At 41.8% G+C, this 22,814-nt stretch overlaps 3 protein-coding genes across 15 annotated transcripts in view; 2 read left to right on the top strand and 1 right to left on the bottom strand.

The window, feature by feature from the left end:
* Positions 1-18,839, top strand: part of LOC105283194 (focal adhesion kinase 1) — a 46,352-nt gene extending 27,513 nt beyond the window's left edge. For 4 of the 12 annotated variants that reach the window (XM_011345774.3, XM_011345770.2, XM_011345766.3 and 1 more), the window contains 22 exons: positions 8,514-8,659; positions 8,889-9,064; positions 9,157-9,288; positions 9,393-9,542; positions 9,670-9,858; positions 9,946-10,026; positions 10,113-10,335; positions 10,501-10,536; positions 10,631-10,762; positions 10,901-11,083; positions 11,158-11,374; positions 11,454-11,644; positions 11,734-11,938; positions 12,023-12,102; positions 12,182-14,082; positions 14,634-14,777; positions 14,855-15,013; positions 15,087-15,186; positions 15,285-15,516; positions 15,596-15,890; positions 15,972-16,314; positions 16,387-18,839. In XM_011345774.3, the coding sequence (XP_011344076.2) occupies positions 8,524-8,659; positions 8,889-9,064; positions 9,157-9,288; positions 9,393-9,542; positions 9,670-9,858; positions 9,946-10,026; positions 10,113-10,335; positions 10,501-10,536; positions 10,631-10,762; positions 10,901-11,083; positions 11,158-11,374; positions 11,454-11,644; positions 11,734-11,938; positions 12,023-12,102; positions 12,182-14,082; positions 14,634-14,777; positions 14,855-15,013; positions 15,087-15,186; positions 15,285-15,516; positions 15,596-15,890; positions 15,972-16,295 (5,286 nt within the window). In that variant the 5' untranslated portion in view covers positions 8,514-8,523 and the 3' untranslated portion in view covers positions 16,296-16,314; positions 16,387-18,839. Of the gene's footprint in view, positions 1-32; positions 5,477-8,513; positions 8,660-8,888; positions 9,065-9,156; positions 9,289-9,392; positions 9,543-9,669; positions 9,859-9,945; positions 10,027-10,112; positions 10,336-10,500; positions 10,537-10,630; positions 10,763-10,900; positions 11,084-11,157; positions 11,375-11,453; positions 11,645-11,733; positions 11,939-12,022; positions 12,103-12,181; positions 14,083-14,633; positions 14,778-14,854; positions 15,014-15,086; positions 15,187-15,284; positions 15,517-15,595; positions 15,891-15,971; positions 16,315-16,386 lie in introns of those variants that run through there. The other 8 variants (XM_011345757.3, XM_020032918.2, XM_020032914.2 and 5 more) reach the window with 8 other exon arrangements.
* Positions 18,745-20,885, bottom strand: LOC105283192 (sister chromatid cohesion protein DCC1). Its single transcript, XM_011345750.3, has 8 exons — positions 20,728-20,885; positions 20,474-20,647; positions 20,140-20,341; positions 19,868-20,060; positions 19,575-19,791; positions 19,380-19,489; positions 19,114-19,297; positions 18,745-19,055 (listed from the first exon to the last, which is right to left on the bottom strand). Exons 1-8 carry the CDS (start codon positions 20,769-20,771, stop codon positions 18,950-18,952), a joined length of 1,230 nt encoding a protein of 409 aa, XP_011344052.2. The 5' UTR covers positions 20,772-20,885; the 3' UTR covers positions 18,745-18,949.
* A 125-nt stretch (positions 20,886-21,010) lies between these two features.
* LOC105283191 (elongin-C) lies at positions 21,011-22,753 on the top strand. Of its 2 annotated transcripts, XM_011345748.3 has the most exons (5): positions 21,011-21,158; positions 21,452-21,508; positions 21,711-21,779; positions 21,972-22,165; positions 22,304-22,753. In XM_011345748.3, the coding sequence occupies exons 2-5, from the start codon at positions 21,476-21,478 to the stop codon at positions 22,443-22,445; spliced, it is 438 nt and encodes a 145-aa protein (XP_011344050.1). In that variant the 5' UTR covers positions 21,011-21,158; positions 21,452-21,475; the 3' UTR covers positions 22,446-22,753. The 2 variants fall into 2 exon arrangements, with proteins under 2 accessions (XP_011344050.1, XP_011344051.1); XM_011345749.3 differs by lacking the exon at positions 21,711-21,779 and having other exon boundaries at positions 21,012-21,158.
* Positions 22,754-22,814: the final 61 nt, after the last annotated feature.

The raw sequence follows: 22,814 nt of genomic DNA, 5'->3' as shown, positions 1-22,814 counted from the left end.
TATTGCGCGACTGCATCGTTATGTCGACGCGAGAAGCATTATTGCATTAAGTATTCAAGTACACCGAGAAGTCTAAGATAATTGAAAGAGACAGATTATTCACGGAGTAGTTTGCATCTCTTTTCGGAGTTTGAAAATTTGCTCTAGGTAGCACGCTAGCAACGATAGGTTGAAAAGATTGATAATTAACGGCGAGAACAGCTAATGAATTTCGAATGCAAGCATGTAATGTACCATGCTGAGAATCAGCGATTCGTGGCAAATCGAGTAGCGTAAAATAACATTCCAAACTCTCCAAGATGGCTTAATAGGAGATTTAAACAAGAGGTTTGTCTCGTTCGAGGAACAGCTCGTGGTAATTTGCGTGCATAAAAGCTTTGAAGGCTCCATCTAATCTGTGAATGGAGGTACGACGGTGGAACCAGAGCTGCAGGTGCGTAACGAGATGAAAGCACGAGATGAGCGAGGAAACTGAAGAAGGAGTCCGGCTCTCCCGCAGAGAACGTTCCTTTCAGGTCCTCTTGTTACGTCGGTGGCGTCAGGTAACCATAGCAAAATTGGAGCCATCGACCGCAGCTCGATCGTAACCGCTGCTAATTGGCGTCGTTAACATTGCTTCCATATTACCGAAGCATTTGACGTCGCGTTGCCTACAATTCCGTGTTTCCTTTAATATCCAGATCGGGATTCCGCTCGTTAACATTGATAATTAAATTACTGGTGCTTTTTTATATTTTCCTCTCGACGTCTTTGATATTGGAAAAACTGCGAGAGCACAAATATATGTATAAATATCGCACGTTTTGCGAATAACATAATAAGGATATTAAAGTTGGGTGGAAATGAGAAAAGTTTCACCGGAATTCCCGCGTGGGACTTCGATAGCCGGAATATGACGAAGAACTTTCGTCCACCGCGACATGTTCACAAGTGGTACGAATGGCAGTCTCGGGTAGTTTCGAATTGCCACCACTTCCACTCGGTAGTGGAAACTGTTTAACCTGATAATACAAACGACAGAGCTTTATCGTCATTACGAAAATTACTTGGCCCAGTATCAAGTTTATTGTTTACGCCAGTGCACCGATGGCGAAGCACTCAGTGGTCGTTGATGTGATGTTTGATTAATTATGCTCATTAGTTGAAACATAAACACGAAACATGCAATCAATTAAGATTTCTCGTAACCAGAATCTCAGAAAATGTCAAAGGATGTAACTGTTTTCGGAAAGTCCGGGCATTTTTACGCCTCGCGATCGGTCTTGCGATTGCTTTAATACAGCTCTCTTTCATTGTCGTAAAATCGATACATCGACCGAGGAGATTCATATTTCCGTGAGGTTCAACGAGCTACCAGTGGTCGTTAATTTTAGAACCTAGAAGGACCACCGTCTTTTATGCGTCTGCACATGCCAGGATCTTCGAACGATCTTCACCAGAACATCAGCCTTCGATTTTATAGCTTTCGTATAGGGGCTCGAATGAATTCGTGAACGAGAAACGTGCCCTCCTGCGTATTCGGTTCTCGTCGTGCTTCACGCTTCTCGATGTTCCTCTTGCGACTGCTCTTGTGACGCTATTAAAATTTTCTGCGCTCCTGTACATCGTGAATCGAGATACGCCGTCATCAGCGACGATCAAACTGTCGTCAGGCTGACGCCTCGATTCGACGAAGAAATTGATGATGCAGTCGCTGCATGCGCCAGCATTTCCTCGACGCATTCCAGTAGGATGCTGCACCTAACGCGAATTCCAATCTTTCATCATCTAGACTATCAAATCCACATTGTCGTTCCGTACATCGTGCATACTGCACAAGACTAACTATTATCGCAAGCACCGACACTGGCGCCGTTTGCATAAGCAAATTGCAGTTTTATTGAAAGAAGGCGAGATTCATTGATGTACCCGTGACGCTAGTGTTAATTAAGATATAAACGGCTGCATCCGGAAGATACGAGATGTAACATAACAACATGAAGCCTTGATCACTCTAAGACTTTCTCTGGAGCGCGCTACGCATCGATAACAGCTAACACCGTCCTCTAATTGCACTCATAAATAATCGTTCTTGTCTCTTCAGCTTGTCTCTTCTTTACGTAATGATACTACCATGGGAAAATAAGGAGTATGTCCTTTTACATGAGCCGCGAGACGATCGCGTTAGCTGCGCCTTATTCTAACGATGCATTGTTCCACCTTGCATTATGCAATCGAAATAGTTTATTACGATTGTACGTGAGAATATGTGAGAATACTATCTATCGTTCGATCGCGTTCTTTAGCGAATTAAACAGAAAATTGAGTCACTCGATTATATTTCCAATGATGTTTCATCGTGCTTACTTAATGCGATGCACAAAGTGATTGCGTATACGTTGAGATTGTTCAAATATCTCTCGCGTCTGCAGCCCAATCTCTAATTCTTTCATCATCGTAAATTCAATTTGGCTACATTTTATTATCACTTTGGTCTTTTCGCGTAAGCAATAATTTACGATAGCCTTGACACTCGATAGCGAATCTCTCGACGCGTGTCACGTAATCGGAATTCGGGCCGGCTGGTTTAAGTCGCCCGAACCGGATTTACGTCGCTACACAGGTACGTACGATCGAAGAATCATCGTTTTCGTTAATCAGAATTGCGATGCAGAGTCCAGAAAGTCGCGTGCGTTTCAAAACACGCACCGTCTCTCTCGAACTCTCCTTGGTAATTCTCTCGTCTGGTCGCCTTCACGCGTATCTCTTCATCTTGAGAAACTGCTGTAATTCCGGATTAAGCACGATGAACTCTCAACGGCTCTCTTCGGTGGCAAGCGCGAATGTTCTTTTAATTCGAGAGGCGCGATTTGCAGATGCGACTCGTACTTTCGATATTCCCGGATACGCGATCTGTAATTTCGTTATTTACCCCGAGGAGAAATTTTATCGTAAAGTATCGACCCAAGATTGTGGCACGGTTTCTAAGATCATCGTACGATCGTTGTTCCGGTTCTCTATCTCCCGAAACCCGGAGGTTGACGCACAAAGCCTGACTCTGGTGGTCTCGATTCCTCCGGCGATTTCAGAGGGACACCGTAGGCGACCGATGGAAAAATTCTTACGGCGCGATGTCTCCGCCAGTATCACCGTTTGATATGCTCCATATCCAGGGTCGTGCCGATAATCGGTCAATATATAAGCGAACCTCGGAGGCAGACACTACGAGCGCACAACTTATTATTCTAGAGGTAGTAAATGTATCTTCGATCGAGGCGTATCTAAATTGCGTTCATACGAGAAAATATTTTTACTCCCTCACCTCCTACGGAGAATATGTAAATAGCCGTACGATAAATAATGCGGCAAATATGAATACACAAGTGTAAATTTCTCTATAAATTCTTGCTGCCGATTGATGTCGAATAAACAAAGAAACACGATCGTGCCGAATTTGTGCACGAGCTAATAGAAAAGTCACAAATCGATGCTTGCTTCTCTGCTGCGCGGGAATCAGAACAAATCCCGACAAAAACACGTTGCAGCTCCGCACGTGAGCTGCGGATCGATTAAACCGCGCATGATTTTTGATATCCTATCGTCTGCTTGACGGCTGTTGCCTCAGAATTATCTCGAAGCGTAACCACGTAGGGAGGAGGATCGAATCGTATCAAGTCTAATAAAAAATATCAGCAGTAACAATATCCATGCATTGTTCGGCGAGCGTTCATGCCAAGATGAAAGATGAATAGAGAATTAAGACCTACCCACTCGAAGGGTAGGTCTTGCCGCGTAATCGCGCTGATGATCGCAAACTCTCGCGCTCGGACCAGGACAACATCGACGTAACCCAAGTTCGCGGATCGCGTTCACCATGCTGACCGCATTTAACAAACTCGCCGCGGCCCCAAGCAGTCTGCGATCAGCGTCGCGTAGCACGATACTAGAATCGCTACGCATCGTGGACGCACGGCAATGTCCATGAGAATTTTCAATGCGTCCCACGCGTCGTGCACGAACACACACTCTACGAGGAAAAAGAGAGTCGAGAGAGGAGAATGGCAGATTGTCCGTTTCGCTGAAGCGAGGCGATCAGTTGGTGCTCGACCGCGAGTATGCACGCACGTCGCATGCACGCACGCAGTTACGCGTAATCCTGGACGAAAGTGAGGGATGACGTGATGCACGTCCATGGGGGTGTTTTTGGTCATTCAAGCGGCGAGCCAAAGTGTCGGGGGATGCATATTTCATTTTCGAGAGTGGCCTCTGGACGCACTAGAACAGAACCGACATCACGTCCGATCCGCAACGCGTTTCGATCGTGTTCGGGCAAGATGCCAGTGTAATTTAGGATAGTTTATCAATGCGAGAAACAAAAAGGAGAAGACCGTAAATTGTAGAAATGATCGGTGATATCTGATGTTGCTACAAAAGTATCGAAAATTTCATTTGAAGGAAGAAAATTAATCCGGTCCGATAAAGTCACACGCGTCTCGGTATTAATCGAGTTGCAAAAATGCACTCCTCCTTTTTTTAAATGGAAAAAAGGAATGGATCTTTCTTTTTTCCTTTCTTTACATGTCAGCATGAAAGCATAACGTGGAAAGCCGTGATAAACTTGAATAAAGTGTCACCGCAAGATACGTTTTGGATTTTTGTTCCGTTACGGTTAGCGACCGGTCGCTATCATGACTTGTTCGATCCTGGTTTTTTCTTGTATCTTTCCATTTTCCTACTCGTCTTACCGTGAATATCCGTGAGCACGGGGACACGTGATTCCTTCGTGGACGAGAAATCGTGTTACGGAGAAATATCAGATTATGTGTATAATTGACAGGAGGATAGATCGCCGAGATAGTAGGATATTTAAACCGACACGGATCAATACTCTGTTATTTTGAAAAATAGACCAGCTTTCAATTGTACGTGTTTCCCCGCGAGATAAAAATAATTTATCGACAGATAGCGGGTAACTGTGGGCAAATTAGATGATCGAATTTCGGAATGGTAATTAGCGAGTAAATCGAGCTGAAGCTGAAAAGGTCGACGCGCTGATGGAACGAGAACTATGATATCGTGCAGTTTTCAAAAGTGTATGTCGTGTGTTAACGAACATGACTGAATTAGACCGAGGAAACGAGGACTTTAATTAAAAAGCAAAAAAGGTGGAACATCGTCGTTACACGTAGCTGAGATGGTGTTGGACTAATTGTGCGGAAACGTTCCACGCGAACATCCGGAAAATGTTGGAGCTGGTAGAACGCAAAGCCAACGGGATCTCGTGGCCTACGTGCCGTGCTCAAAATCTCGATACCTTCGGGAAGAATCCCAAGGGAGGCGTGCTCCTGAGACACATGGAGAAGGGTTGTACGCGCGAGAAACGATGGAGGAGAGACAGCAAGGGTTTGCTTTGTTCTCTGGGCCAGCTGGGCTGCAGCGATTCTTACAGTCCGGACACACTGGGAACGTGGAAGTTTCATAAGGTGTCTCGTGCAAGGTAAAGGCATGTCTGGAATAGTTTTCGTCGCCACGAGCCATGTCTTCGATTGTCGTTTTCAGTCAGCTTCGGAAATTGAATGCATTCTGAACAATCATATTTTTTTCTAGTTTTTCTCTCTCATCTCCCGATTGATTTATTGTTTTTAGAACACACAAATGCGGGTCTAAATAATTCAGTTAGCATTTCGTGCAATGATCGGGAAGCATTAGGACGCATTGGTAGATGGGAGTGTTGAGAGACAGGTGCATCGATCGCGCGCGTTTGCCAACGCGTGATCTTTCACGCGCGCGGATGCTATTTGTCGGACGATGCAAAAGCGCAATAGAGAAAGTAACAGTGAAAGGTAAATTGCGTGGGCGACAGTTGCAGGTGCGTACAGGTACCGGGCGAGTCAGAGCCGGGGATGCACTGACATCTATCCTTTTGATCAGCCCTTTTTGCGTCATTGAACCTTCGTCAATTCTTCTCTGCCTCACCCTCGCATTCTTGATCCGTCGATCAAATGTCACGAGATATCAAACGTCTTAGTGCCTGGAAAAGTTACACGAATGCAATTGTTAATTCTGCATCGAAATCGTATCTGCATCTGAATATGTAAATTTTCATACGTATATCTATACGAATGCGCGTGATGAAATAGTGGAAGTTAGAGTCGAGGCTGATGCTTGATCTTCGTTTCCAATTCTCGTTCGAGAAAGATCGAGATCATTCAGATTTTATCAGACTAATTATCGATACTCGCGCTGCGTAAGTAGTTATTTATATACGTACTACGAATCGCAACCTGACGGCGTCTTTTCCTCACGTATAATTTACAACCGCGTGTCCTTTCGATAATTCCACCGCCACCTCCGCAAGATCATAAACAAACGAGTTCGCTGTTACACACGTGTCGCAATTCGCGGCTTGTAATTACGAACTGCGTCGCGCTTATCTCGGCGTGAGCTACTCGCGCTTAATTTCGTAAATTCAGGCAGGCGTAAAGAGAAATCCTGACGTTGATGTTGACTTGCCTCGTCTTCGATTTTTATTTATCGACGATTACCAATTCTTTCAGCTGTACCGCACGATCGAACTGCGCAATAATACCACGCAAATTTCGTTAAATTTGCCTCCGCAAGTCTCTCGGCGTTATAGCATCGATACTACGATACACTTTCATATTCCTATCCGCGTAATTGCGTATGCGATGATTTACGGATACGATCGCGTTGGGTTACGACGCAGTCGTAACGCAGATCGGGGTAACATTACACGAAGAATCGAGTAAACTTTCGCGCGGTGCACGTATAAATTGATATCGGCCGGATAGAGCCGGCTTGGACTTTTATGGAAAGCACAATTTACGCTGAAATCCATTTTACGATCTATAAGTTTGCGTCGAAAATTTTATCTTCGATTCCAACCCACCAGGTGTGAATATGTCTTGCTCCGTCGATTTTGGCATTTTAGAGCTTTTGACCGACGATAATCCTGAAAAGGTGAATTTTCACCTCGACGAGATTTTTCGCGATTTCTTCTTCTTGCATTGATGCAGAGTGATAATTCTGGAGTAAATACTTGAGTGTAAACTCGCTTCCTAGGAGCTTGTATGTCGATCGGCATGGCTGATGGCTTCCGACGCAAGTGCTTGGTCCCTGACCGACGGCATTCCTTAGCCGGACGACGCTCGTAATATACATTTGCATTAATAGCTGCAATGCAAACACATGCACATGCACTCCGTGCAATCTCCGCGTCGTTCCAATCGCGTTAAAAGTAAAACTGTATCGCGAATCTCGCCGACAAAGTCCCTCCTCAAGCTATTTCAACATTTATCGTAACGCAAATGATGTTAATATAATACGACGGTTTGACAATCTGCATTTCTATACACAGACATTCCACAAATCTTTTCTTCCTATCATGTGTGTATTAAGCGCACTGTTGCAATCGTTGCTTGGCGAACGCGGAAAGTCTCTCCGTCTCGACTAAAAAATTTCATATTTTCAATTTTGCTGTGGCTCTAAGAAGAGATGAGCTTCAAACTTGCACCATGACTTGCCCGGAAACGATCGGTTAGCAAATAATAAACACTTGGATCAAATGATCGTTTAACCGGCGATGTTAAAAACCGGTTTGAGGTCCCTAATTATGCTCGTCCTTTTCGAGCGACCATCACGCCGAAGACAATGTAACGCTCCGGGCTCATCGTTAGGTCATCGTGACATGACATCACCGCGATAATTGTCACTCTCGTTCGCGCGGTTCGACCGACCTTTACCGCCAATGACGATTTTGATCGCGCGGGCATCATCAAGCTGACAATCGTGATTTCACCTGTTCCGTGACGACGAGATGCGAGGCGCGGCAAGATTCGATCCACCTTGCCGCATTATTGCGCAACGTTGATGCATCGCTCGCGATTCCTCGTGATGATTTCTTGCAACGATTCCCTAGTCATGGTAACGTTTAAAAATGTCGTTTGGTCTCGCAGCAGCGAACGCGGTCTCGATGATGGCACTCAGTGGGACTCGCATTCGTTGCGGCCACGGGACGTACATCCACGTGTTCGACAGACGATGCAAGTGTCTTTCAGGGTGAAACGAATCGTTCAGAGTCATCGCGCGAGTCACGAGTAAATTATTCGCAATTGTCGCAACTGTCGCGACTTAGGCAGAAACTATACGTCTCTCCACTCCGCATTCGTATGCGCTAAGCTCGAAACAAAGTAAATGTGGTGCACTATTTTGCACGGAGATATTATTGATCGATCTGGAATTGATACCCGACATCATCTTATACACGTTTTAAAAACGCATTTAATATTTATTATCGCGCGGCAATGCGAGAAAATCGTTACGTCGGACTATAAAAGGTCGGAAAATGAAGAGTATTTTCGTCTAGCTTTTCCGCGACGGAGAACTATTCTTTTTTGAGACACTTAATTAATTTTCCCGCTCGAAGTATGCTCAGTGTCGCGAGCGGTTTTATGAAATAATGCATGGTTGACACGCGCGATGTCTATTAAACTAATTTCTTTTTTATTTTCCAGTCATGAGGGGATGAGCACTGGAACAGGAGATGGAGGTGGAGGTGGCGTCGGAAGTGTCCAGAGCAGCGGCGGTGGTAGAAACACCCCGCCGCATGGCTCACCCACCCCCATGGATAAGGCGACCTTAAAAGTCCATCTTCCAAACGGTAGGTTTTCCTGCAATAGCTCGTCAAAGAAACCTTCGCGCGCTAAAGATGCCTTAGGCGAAAAAATGAAGGGTCGCTTGACGAGGCACTTGCTTCTCATTGTTTCGCAACGAGTAAAGATTACTAATCGACAAATGTCGTTATTTTTGCCGATTTTCCTTCTTCTGTTAAATCTCGTACCTGTTTCTCTTCTTACGAAATCAATCGCGAGTTCGTATTTTAACTACAGGTGGCTTCAACGTCGTTAAATTCGGTGATGCGATCGATGTTAGAGGTATCATCTCGCTGGTAACTAGTCGATTAGCCGTTGGTACTAGACACTACCGAAATCTGTACGCGATGAGGCTGCATCATCCCGGATCCGGAGAAAGTTATTGGTTGCATCAGGATACAACGATGTATCAGGTATAATTCAATTTGCAGTTTGCAAGCTGCGCACCGTATCGAGAATCGATATAAACGATTTCCTCGTAATCTCCTTGATGCGTTTGGCGCAGGTTCAAGAAAAGTACGAGCGAAAGCATCCGCACTGCGAGTGGAGGTACGAGCTCCGAGTGCGTTATCTGCCTCAAAACTTAAACGATCTCTACGAGAAGGATAAAGTCACGTTTTATTACTATTACGACCAGGTACGAAAGTATATCGATCGACATCAAGTAAACGAGATATTTAATCCGGCTACTCTTGACTCTCAGAGATAAACGAGCATTTGTGTCTGTCTGTGCGCATTCAGGTGCGAAACGACTACTTACTTGCGAATCATGCCGCTCTGGATCAGGACGTTGCGGTTCAGCTCTGCTGTCTGGAGATTCGTTATTTCTTCAAGGACATGCCGCAAATCGCTCTCGACAAGAAGAGCAATCTGGAATACCTGGAGCGTGAGGTAGAAGAGTTTCTTAAAGCGATAAATCTCGTTTACAATAACTTGGATTTAATGGCGATACAGCTGCATCCTTTTCGCTGTATGGCACACGCTGAACGAAACGAACAAAATGATGTATCCCCTACAGGTCGGCCTGCACAAATTCCTGCCACGCTCCGTACTGAATGGGATGAAGCCGAAGGCGCTCCGAAAATTAATACAGCAGCACTTTAAGAAAGTCGCGGCACTGTCCGAGCTCGAATGCATGTTCAAATTCTTCGATCTGTTACGGGCGCACTATCGATTCGATCAGGAAAGGTTTATATGTGCTTTAGGAGTAAGTAATAATACACGTCAAATTTGTTTTTCCTATTTATTTATTATGCTCGTCGCACTTACCGCTTTTATTCTGTAACTTTCACAGTCAAGCTGGTCAATACCCGTAGAATTAGTCATCGGACCGGATTTGGGTATATCTTACATGGCTCACCGAGGCGGAACAGTGGTACGTTTCGAAATCACATTTTTTCACAATTATTGCGCGATTATATAGTTTCCAAAATGCATATTATTGTTGTATCTTTATTGCAGCCGACTAGGATGGCGGAATTCTCCCAGATACAATCCATTCAGACGTTGGTTTCGGATTGCAAGGAACATGCGAAAGCGTGCATCAAGTTAAGAGTCGCCGGTGCCGCGGAGACTCTCAGCATCACTTGCTCCAGTCTAGATCAAGCGGAGAGTCTCGCAGATCTGATTGATGGATATTGTAGATTAGTTACAGGCAGCAACACTTCACTGTGGAATAGGAAAGGTAAGAATATTATCGTAGTTATCACGAGATAGAAGTCTAGCAATTTTATTTTCGACTTCTGCATCATTAAAAAGCACATAAACTATATCTTCAAATCATTTAACGGGCATTCGTTTTCACAACGTTAATGAAATATACAAAGTTACTTTATTTTGTACTCGCAAGCTGGATCCTGGAAGAATTATCCCTGTCCATGCAAAGGTAAACTAGCGAAGGCCTGGTCTTGTGCGTGAAAAATATCTTATCAATGTGTGATATCGCATATTATTACCACGAAACATGATTTTAATTATAGATGCACAACCGCCAAAGTCCAGACAAGATGGTACTAGCAGTCCCGAGAAAAGCGCAGGTAAAACCGGAACTATCTTGTCCGAAGATTACGCGGAAATTGTCGACGAAGAAGGAGACTACTCAACACCAGCTAGTAAGTATATGTACATATACATCATCCACTCTAAACGAGTTTCTAATATTTCTCGATATTTTTCATTGGGGTTATCAATTCATATTTTAATTTTTTTTTAATACCTTGAATATAAATGTTCCAATCTTTTTTTTACAGCTCGAGACTACGAGATAGTCCGAAATCAAGTGGAGCTAGGTGAAATTATAGGAGAGGGCCAATTTGGTAACGTCCATAAGGGATCATACAAAGGAAGAGACGGTCAAACTGTTGCCGTTGCAGTGAAAACCTGCAAGGTTGATGCGGACCTCGCCACTGCCGAAAAGTTCCTCGAAGAAGCCTGTACGAAATCTATACATATATGTAAAAATGTACATTTTTCAGTAACAAACTCTTTACTAATAATCGAATTTCAGACATTATGCAACAATTTGAGCATCCACACATTATCAGACTGATCGGAGTCTGTTCGGAGGCGCCAATTTGGCTTGTAATGGAACTAGCCAGACTCGGAGAAATGCGCGCTTATCTGCAATCTAATAAGCATCGTCTGGATCTTGCTACACTTTTATTGTATACCTTCCAATTGAGCACTGCCCTATCGTACCTCGAAAGCAAAAAATTTGTACACAGGTATTAACAGCAAATAAAGTTCCGTATGTAACTTTATGTCGAATGCCGCAATCCAACTAAATTCGCTTTCTCATTACAGAGATATCGCAGCGAGAAACGTGCTAGTTTCGTCGCATGGTTGCGTCAAGTTAGCCGACTTTGGCCTTAGTAGATGGGTGGAAGATCAAAGTTATTATACCGCGAGTAAATGTAAACTGCCAATTAAATGGATGGCACCGGAAAGCATAAACTTTCGAAGATTTACGACTTCGTCCGATGTTTGGATGTTTGGTAGGCCTCATTCAGCAAGATTACTCGTACTTTGTAAGAAATCGAGTCCTTTTTAAAGAAACGCGAATGAAATCTGATTCTTGTTTTAGGTGTATGTATGTGGGAGATTTTAATGTTAGGCGTAAAACCATTCCAAGGCGTAAAAAATAACGAAGTGATACGTAAGCTAGAGAACGGAGAGAGGCTCGCGCTTCCTAATCACTGCCCCCCACGATTGTACTCTTTAATGTCTCAATGTTGGAGCTACGAACCCAGCAAGAGACCAACATTTAAAGAAATTAGAGAAACTTTACAGTGAGTATTTAAAACGGCCATTTAATCGAGCTTAAAAGATATTTAAAAAAGTATATTTATTATATTTATTAAATTGTTAAACAGCGAAATCTTATTGGAAGAGAAACATCAGCAGCAAGAAACGATGAGAAGAGAAAATAGGAGGGTACAAGCCATGTCTTGGGGTGAGTTAACTATAGCATCAATTTTCTACTAAAACGCTATATCGATATCGATATCTATAAAAAAGCTGCTTCGCCCTAGCAGGTGCAGATGATGTGCCGCCACCGAAACCCTCTCGACAACCGCAAAACACGACGGAGCAATCGCAGCTGAACGTGTCTGCAGCGCCAGTGTCCACGTACATCGTCGCGCAGAGTCCCGAAGTTCTCGCGCAACTTCTCAAGGACAACCAGGCCAGAGGGGTATGTCCCTCCGTGTACACGACACCCGCGTCCCCCTTCAATACTCTGGCGGTGCAGTTTCAGGACGAGGATCAAATCCTGACCACTGCCCTTGTGCCCGACTTACCCTTCTTCGATCCCGCGCTCTCCGAACCGCCGTCCATCACTACGCACGATACCACTCAATCGGGCGGCGACTCCACTTTGTCCGACACCAATCTCGACTCCCTCGACTCCTCGGATAATACTCCCCTCATGTCGAGCCTGAGCATTTCAGACACGGCAGTGCAGACGCAGTCGCCCGCCGCCAACCGAAAGCAGCAGAAGGTTAAAGAGATGCAAAACTTGTATGCAGTTAGCTCAAAGGTGGTCGGTAGCATTACGGGGGACCTGTACTCCCCCGTGCAGAAATTCTCCGCGTCCAGCGCCGTGTCGCTACCACCTGCGACCGCGTCCGTCGCGGTCGCGGGCAACACCTGCGGTGAGATATACGGACCGGTCGCTAGCTTCACTCAGAGCTCAGCTATCGTGGGTAATCTCAGTCAGAGCGCTAGCGTAGGTGGTAATTACGGTGAGAATCCCGGGAACTTCGGTCCCAGTAGTTTGGGCAGCAGTATTATCATGCCGAATTGTAGTCAGGCGCAGTTCGCCACGAGTGGCCCGCATGCTCAAAGCCAGCCGATTAATTACGGTAACTTCGTGGTTAGTAACAATACGAGTCAGGTATTCGGTGGTGGTCAATCTACCAGTCAGAATGCAAGCAGCGTGCAGAGCGCTAGCGGTAGTAATGGTGGTGGTGGTGGTGGCGGCGTTATTTATCCTCGCAACATTAGCTCGGCAAACATGATTAGTTCCGCATCGAGTGCGGAGTGTTTGTACGGCCCGGTTCTCAAGTTCCGCGCGCAAAACGCCCAACTTCAGCCGGCCACGGCCGAGTTGAAGCCTGCTGGGACAACAGCTGGAAATTACGGCCAAGCCGGAAGGACCAACCTGATAGCACAGAATCTAAAGTCGCAGTCATTGTATCCGCAAAACTATCCGCATCAGCAGATCTACTCGAACATTGCTCAGCCGGGACAGCAAGCCATGTATTTACCGCAAATGCAGAACGTAGCGCGGCAGAACGCAATCCCGCAGGCGGTATCCTACGCGGCGATACAGCACACGAATCAGCAATCTCAACTGAGCGGCGCCAATCCAATTTACACGGCTCACGCTACGTCCGTGTCGGTAGTTCAGGCGCAGAAAGTGCATGTTCCGAATTATACTCAGCAAGCGCAGCCTGGAATCAGCAGTCAGCCAGCGACTTCGCAGATAATCGGCATGAATCAGTCAGTTGGTGTCGGGATAACGCAAGCTTCCGTTCCATCACACTTCATCATGTCGTCCTCCGCGATTCAACAGAACATCCATCCAATTCCATCCAGCTATATGGTGGAGCAACCGAGTTCGCTCGGACCGATAGATCACGCTCAATGCTCGATGCATGCTAGTGTCGATGGCATGATGACCAGTACCGTCGGTGCGCATCAGCAACAAGTAACGCAGCCTCAAATGGCCAGCATCATCGCGAAGGCGGTGAACGTGCCGCAAATGGCAACGGGCATCGCTAAAATCACCACATTTGTCACGCAAAAACAAGACGAACAGTTGACGAGCTCGACAGACGGCACTCTCTCCGGCTCGCTGATCTCGTCCGCTGTCAGCGACAGCACCATGTCTTCTAGCAGCTCGATGACAGAGGAGGCACAACAAGATCAGGTTTGACCATGCCTCCTAGGAATATGACAAACGCATCTACTGTATTTGCAACGCCACATCTTGTTTTGGTTTTTATCTGGTTCACACTTCCGCAATACACTACCACATCTGTTAGACGGACATGTATTATGTATACATTATGTGCTTCTAGTATATGCGCACATTGGCTCACAAATGGATCTCCTACTTTACTTGCGATCGAAGAGACTTTTATTTCTACCGCGGAAAACTTGACTCATCGTTTTCCTCAGTAGGCTAATCATTTCTGCATGAAAAGTGAATGTCACTGATGAATTGCTGTAGTGATCACTTAAACTGCATGCAGCGAGTACGAATGCACTACTTCTGTTTTACATTTATTTTGCATCTCGAGGAATATGCATCTCTTTAATTTTTACTGTACATACGTGTATATATTATCGAGAGAGACGACCGTAACATAAGTTGTTACAAGATCATCCCATATTTTATAACATTAATTTATGATGCATATGTCGGTTGAGAACGCAGATTAGCTTTTCAATAACCCAATATCGTTTCCACTGTTTTAGAGGAACATGCATTCGCAATTATTCGACAATATGACTGACAATCTTAATACTGGCATTGACGACGAACAAAAGCTGTTGGAACAACGTTTGTTGGAGCAGCAACGTCAGTCTGAAGAGGATAGCCGTTGGCTCGCGAGAGAAGAGGTACGTTGAACTTATAAATCCAAGCGTTATTAGCCGAAAGTATAAATTACAAATCTTTTCTTTTTCCATTCCATCAGAAACGTTTATCGATTGCAACGAGTGGTGATGAAAGTGCTAGTCCCCCAGTTCCACGATCCGTTACTCAATCGCCAAGTCACGAACCGCACTCTGCCAATACTGGCTCTCTCGGCTCGGACAAAGGGTCCGATAAAGTAATTGTAGTAAAGGTACATCACGTACGCAAATTTTCTAACGTTACGTCGAAAGATTATCCATTGTAGCGTATATATTAATAAAATCTCTTTGCAGAAAATGGAACCGACACCCACTGCAGATTTAGACAGGACTAATGACAAAGTATACGACTGTACGACAAGCGTCGTTCGTGCAGTTATGTCACTATCACAAGGTGAGTAATTATGTAAAATTACATAAATGATGCTGGTGAATAATTATATACCGCACTGATATACACAATGGAAAAATACATGACATGATACGTTGCAGGTGTTCAACAGAGCAAGGCTGATCAGTATTTAGAATTAGTACGTAGAGTAGGTATCGAATTAAAAGCACTACTGTCCTCGGTGGATATTCTCGTAGAGATATTGCCAATATCCGCACACCGCGAGGTAGAAATGGCGCACAAAGTATTAAGTAAAGATATGGCGGAACTGGTGGCTGCTATGAAACTGGCGCAAAATTACAGTGCCACCACATTGGACGCCGAGTACCGAAAGTAATTATACTTTTACGATTGTTCGCGAACGTAGACTCTGATGAAAAACTGAGCAACTGATTAATATTTTTTCTTTTAGGGGAATGCTATCTGCAGCTCACATTTTAGCGATGAACGCAAAGAATCTCTTAGACGTGATTGACTCTATCCGTATCCGTTACCCGTACGTGGACAGTCAGATTTGCCAGAAGCAGTGCGACGTTGTTAACAGAACGCGAGAATCGACGCCCGAGAATCGCATTCGGTCAAGTCAGTCCGGCGAGCAATTTCTACGAAGAAGTCAATCGAGTGAACGACAGGGGACAACCTTCCGACAAAGCCAAAGTGGTGACCTGTTGCACAGAATGGGTCAGTCCGTGGACCGATCTTCACCGGTAACTTGAATATTGCACTGTTTGACGAAATACGTGTACAGATCACGGAGATAAAGGTAACTAAAAGCTGTTGTTCTCTAGGGAAGTCAGTCTGACGTCAATTCCAGTAGCAGCTTAGAAAGAAAACACAACATGGTAACGAATAGCCTTGAACGTAACTCAACAACGAGGCGACAAATGGCCACTAATAGCTTAGAGAGAAAGAGACCTTCATTGACGTGTAACGCCGGGCCTATGAATAATTCCGTTAATTTGCCGCCCATGGTGCCAGTCAGTTGCAATTTGGTTCAGACTGCGAGTCCCGTCATACATCCGAGCCAATCGGTTACTACGGGTGTTAACCAGCAAGCGGTATTCGCAGCCAACAGTAAAACTGCAAACGAGACTCCGATAAATGACAGCTAACGAGGTGCCTTGAACTGAGGTAAGCGACAATCGCAAAAATGTGTTCGAAAGATCCTGTTGACACGTAATATTTTCAATTTCTCGGTTTCAGGACTACTTCGGATGATTGCTTAGTATGTATATAAATAGACGACATCCTACCAAGTTACCCGTGTACACACCTACACGAATACTTCAACGACGGGAGATCTAGTATTTGTGCTTTTTAGCTCTTTTTGACATTTAAATATGCAGGCATTTTATCTAAGCGTACTTATAAATAAGACAGTATTCATTAGTTGTAGTAGCGGTAGGAAGTTTATATCGGAGAGGAACCTGAGAGCGGCCACGCTGCCGTTTACGCCCATATTTTTGCATTGAGAAATTTGAGAAATACAACACCGAATGTGAACTTACATTCCATTTAACATGCACATGATCTTTTGTCATTATGAAATCATGTGCATGTGCATGTTAAATGGAATGTAAGTTCACATTCGGTGCTGTATTTCTCAAATTTCTTAATGCAAAACTATGGGCGTAAACGGCGGCGTGGCCACTCTCAGGTTATATCACTAGAGGATTTATAAGTCACAGCTATAATGAAATCACAACTCCAAAGCATTAGGATTATCGTTACTATTTGTTACATGATAACGCTGCGTGCACGAGGTGACGCAAAGTTACGTTTTGCTACAAACATAGGTGTACGGTACTAAATTAACATCGGGATCATATTATATTAATGGTAAAAAGATTTCTCAAGATTTATTCATGATTCACGTCTAGGCGCGTAACATTGCGAGTTAAGCTAACGCTTGAAGAATCTGTTAATTTTATTTGTGTCATCTCGTATCGATTGACAATGTACAATGTACACACGCATGCGAACCATATCTGATGCGCGTGTGTGTATGCATTTATATAAATATATATATATATATATTTAAGCAAGTAACTCTCTCTCTTCGATCGATATATTGCGCGAGAATAATTTCTTAGGGCATAATCTTACAACGTTGTTTTTAACGCAAGTTCGTAATTTCATAGTCTATTACCTACCTGTAGGTATACTATGGGCAGTGATTGTAATGTAAAAAGAGGGACTGAATGTTATTTCTATTAGATAATTATTTAATGATTCATACCGATTTACGACATTTATATATGAAATGTTTTATAAAAGGCAAAAACCATTTTTCAGCGTACAAGTCAGTTCCTACGAGATATTTTTAGGAAATTCCATCTTTGCATAAGAATACTATTAATAGCTCATCAACGCAGTTTGTAATGAAATGTGCATACGTATGGTGCATTTACAAAATCCGCAATCGCGTTTTCTACAGTTTTGAAAAAATTGGGATTTCCATTTCTGCGCATATCCCTTTTACGTTCCTGGGGAAATGTTCTTCATATTATCCTAATAATTATTCTAATTATTCTATTAATACTTGTAACCTTGTTACGATTGGCATGAACACGAGATCTCCGTAGTTTGTGAATTGTAAATTTCATATCTTACGTGATATGTGGCTTTAAAGATGTGCCAAGATGTGCTTATCTGATTGAAAGAAAATATAATGTTTATGTGCTGTAAATTTCCTGATATAAGAATTGCTATCCCAGGAGCTCATAAAGAATGTTTATAATTATCGACAGCACTTTTTCATAGAAAACACAAGACATTTCTTTGACTTATGTTCACAACAACATGTATTATACATTTAATTGATATTTGCTATATTTGAAAAAAATGTTGTTAATTAAATTAATGTCGATTTAATTAATATATCTTTTAATATAATAATTTTATATATATATTCTTTTTTAAAAAGCATTTATTGCATATTTGGTGCATATGTTAAATTGAAAATTATTTATGGTGATCTGTTCTTTTCAAGAAAGTTGTATTGGTGCAAGTTTCAAATGCTTCTTTTGATAAAGAAGTATTAGTCATGCTAGAAATATGAAAATCAGTAAAACTATTTCTTTACATATAAATCTTATGCGTGCTCCAATTTCGTTTTTGTATAAAAATATTTATTTATATAGATTTTGGACTTTTTTATAATTTCTTAATATTTTCACTGCACACATGCATGTTTATACAAATTTTATTATTTGACATGTAATCCACCGCACTTTTGAAAGATGTTACATTTTATTGTATATATTAATGATATCTAATATTAACAAAACCTCTTATTCCATTCGATTAAATAAAATATCGTTCTTGTATAAGAGTACATTTTACGATCTTTAAAGTAAAATGCTTTTATATGAAAATGGCAATTTCATAATCAATGGAATAACGTAAGAAAGTTAATTATGGCCATTAAAATTGTAATAATTATTGCCTAATATTCCAACATTTTGGTAAATGAGCGGTGATATAATAACGATATACCACCCCAATAATATCGCTATTACGTCAGTTAAGTAAAGGATCGTAAAAATAAATCATATGTAATCTCATTTGATCTTTATAAAAATATTTATAAATTGTGTAAATGTAACTATGTATCATGTTCACAAGCAAAATAAACTGCGCGTATGATTTCAGCATTACAAACAGTCTCAAAATATTGTACCGGCATCGATGACGTGTACATTAGTACATTTATCGTAAGATAATTGCAGTATGCGTACCATGAACGTGTGTAGTTGCTACAATATCATTTGCCATGCTTCGATCCGTAGTACTTTATCCCATTTTTCGTTGAACACCTGGTATACTTCGTTAAAAGTGCATTAGCGTTCATTGTATCTTTTGTAAAACGCCTAGAAGCAATGATTACATAAGTTTCACAATAACGAGAACATATTTTTTCTCACTTACACGATGTAAGGTGTAATCTCCTCGGCAGTCCACTTAGCTTTGATTTGGAAAAGTTCATTGAGCCTATCGTGTATATTATTGGGTAAATCCACTTCCGGACAAGATATCACCTCCTTCTGCATTTTTGAGGTGTTGTACGTTACAAGAGCCAATCCGCATAAATACTCTTCTTTCGGCTGCATCTCTAAAAAATTATGAAAAATTATGAGAATCACGAAAAACATTTCTACTATGATTGTGACTTTCAACTTATCCTCATTACGCACTTTCTGGGGTACCAATGTTCCACGTTTCCATAAATTCTTTATACTCGGTGGTCGGAGAGGCCGCAAGAAGAATCTTTGCTATCATCGCACAGCACTTCTCTTCGTTATATCTACAACGTTACACAGTATACATCTTTACTCCAAGTTTATTGGACTTGTGCTAATTACTACAAAATGTATCAATTATGTACATACTTGTACAATGGACTACCGTCATCTTTTACATTTGTGCTTACTTCTGCATAGCTTTCGAATATAGAATTAAACACTGGCTCATAAATAAGCTCCTTTAGGCATTCGTATGTGCTTTCCTTATCTACCTCATCAATCTGCCAAGATTGTTCGCCGAAGTAATCCAACATTAAATTCAGGCTTCTTGCTTCAACATCAAATGATATGCGACGCAAATATCCTTAACACAAAAAGTTTTAAAATACAATTAGATACGATCTATAATATGATACGATAAAAGCGAATAAAATTATTACCATCTATGTCAGCTATTAAAAAATCTGTTAAGGCTCGTTTCAATTCGCAATCGCTAGCTTGTAACTCGCCTTGTAATCTCTCCCAAGTATATAAAGTGCTGGGATCTATCATAGATTCATATTCTAATCCATTGAAGGATGATGAGCCGAGAATGGTGGACAAATTTGCCAGATTAGGTTTGGTTTCTTTCACCTTACATATAAAACTTGTAAATTTGTAACTCAACTATATTCTACCTAGATATCATCCAAAACTACTGTTAAACAAGTACCTCATAGTACGAGTTAAATATTTTCTTTATATCTCGCCTCTCTGTCGTTCTCTCAATTGCATCCTCCGTTCTTGTCGTCTTGCTGAGTTTCAAGTTTGGCACCAACAGCCACGAGTTGGAGATCTCTGCTTCCTTCACTTCGTAGGTGCGATCTTTTGTGCACAACATCGCATCGTCATGCTTGTTGCCACGGAACGATACTCTATCACAAAAGCATTTGTCTAATCACTTTACTCTGTAGAGAATAGGAATTGCGCGTTGTTAGTGTTCAAAGAAAGCTGTAGCATTCTTTATGAATTTAATAATTGAGACAAATTGTTAAAAAGGAACGTACGTATCGCCCTCACTCAGCGCTTTCAATATATGCTTGTCTACCTCCAATAATATCAAATCGTCAACCTTATCTTCCTGCATGGGATACAGACACTGCGTCACAGGATTTAAATCGGACTCTTTAATTGTGGCCAGCTCCAAAATCTGACAAGCATCCTCTTTCGTGCGGACATCCCTTAACGGAGAGAGCAGAAACGATGTAAGAAAATATAAGCAATTTAAAGTAAATTTCTCTCGTAAATGACATCCGCTTACCTTCCGTCAACAGATTTGACTTGTGGTAAACCAACAGGTTCCATCAGATTTTCCCTTCTTTTTCCTTTTTGTAACTTATCCCGTTAGAAACACAATACCGTGCTTTTGAAACTCGTTGAAACTTCTTCACTCCGAAGTTTGGCACGGACTTTACATATTGCCAACATCCAAGGCTGTGACGCCTGTGACTAGCAACATTCTAGTGACTGCATAATCAGCGCTCAATCTTATCCAAAATGCTTAATTCCGATTGGTCGATTCGTTTACCATAAAAGTGCTTTCACGTACCCCCGGCTTTATATCTCAGTTACATGGTTACGTTTATCAGAACTTGTAATACTCGATGACTGTACTAATTAGCAGAAACGCTTGCTCAAGAACGTTACTGTGATTAAAAAGTCTGATTTAATTAAAGTTTTGTTGCTTGCGAGGTATGTGGAATTGTTCTCTTGTCACGTTAAAAACTGTGACTCGTAATTCTCTTTGTGAACCAACTAGCATTACGATTAGGTAGTAACTATAAAGGAGCGAATATATTGATAAAATGCACAGCATACATGGGCAATAATAATAATTGCAAATCATTTTAAGCCGCTATCAGCGATGAGTATAATTTTTATGAGGATGGTGTCACTCGTGATAGTAAAATAATTCACTTGTACAGAGCTTACGTTCAGGTTATATTTTGTACATTTTATTGGTATATACTTTTCTCTTGTTTTAGGAAGATATTTATACAACAATAAATATGTCAACCGATGTAAACATGCAAGGGGAAAAGGTACGCTTAAAAAAAAATAGAAATTTGCATGTTTGTACCTCTGCATGATTATCGGGATGTGTAACAATGTATTTTCCATAATACAAATGTACATGCTGGGTTGCTGTTATACCTTGAAATTTTACTCATTTCTTTTCGGGAAGCTGTAAAAATTCATGGTAAACTAAAATATTGATTAACATTAATCTTTCTTTGGATCAAGCCCGATGGAGAAACGAGTGTCGATAAAACCGAGGAAGAAGAGGGCAGATCGTCTAACGACCTGCATGTGGTACCTATTGCGCCAAATCAAATTCTTTCTGCTTTCATTCTTAGAGATGGACTCTTTCTTTCTGTACCCTGCAATTCATTTCATTATTACTTCCACTTTGTTGTACAATATTGCAGAATAAAGATATGTACAATATTAAGTATATGCATCTGTATGTTGAAAACTACAATTGAGTTTTTGAAAATTTTTTAGCAAGAAAGCGGTCCTGTTTATGGAGGTTGCGAAGGACCGAATGCAATGTACGTGAAGCTCGTCAGCAGCGACGGACACGAATTTATCGTTAAAAGAGAACACGCGTTAACAAGCGGCACTATTAAGGCGATGTTAAGCGGTCCGGGTCAGTTTGCGGAAAACGAAGCCAATGAAGTTAATTTTCGAGAAATTCCGTAAGTATGAGAAACATAAGCATAATAAGTCAAATGTCCACTTTTTTCTCTGAAAGTTAGAAAATGACAGTGAGCTTATTTGATGTACAAGTTTTTAAGTTTTAATCGAAGTTATAAATATGTTTCTTTTGTCCATAGATCTCACGTGTTGCAAAAGGTCTGCATGTATTTCACTTACAAAGTTCGCTACACAAACAGCAGTACAGAGATACCAGAGTTTCCTATTGCACCTGAAATCGCTCTAGAACTGTTAATGGCTGGAAATTTCTTAGACTGCTAAATATCATCTATAAAGATTTATTGAAGGAAATGGACAATTAAATTACAAAATCAATGCAGTTTTCTTTATTAAAATCTAAGATGCGTCGATGTATTGTGATACTTGGCAATATCATCAAATTTGTAGCGTAATTTGAACTTGTATAAAACATTTTAGCGCGAGACAATGCTGAATCTTGGTTCTAAAGCATAAATCCTGATTATTCCATATGCTCGATAATTTATGTTCGATAATTTATATTTAATATAATGTTATGTAGCACACATGTGTATAACAGTTAATAATAGATTACTATGGCATGGAGTTTACATATGTACATTATTTGTTATTATATTTATCGTATTCTTGTTTAGTTCAATTTTTGTTAAC

This window comes from Ooceraea biroi, chromosome 3 (assembly GCF_003672135.1).
Source record: "Ooceraea biroi isolate clonal line C1 chromosome 3, Obir_v5.4, whole genome shotgun sequence".
Taxonomy (NCBI): domain Eukaryota; kingdom Metazoa; phylum Arthropoda; class Insecta; order Hymenoptera; family Formicidae; genus Ooceraea; species Ooceraea biroi.
The sequence above is the reverse complement of the archived record's forward strand: the minus strand, read 5'-3'. Positions and strand labels throughout refer to the sequence as shown.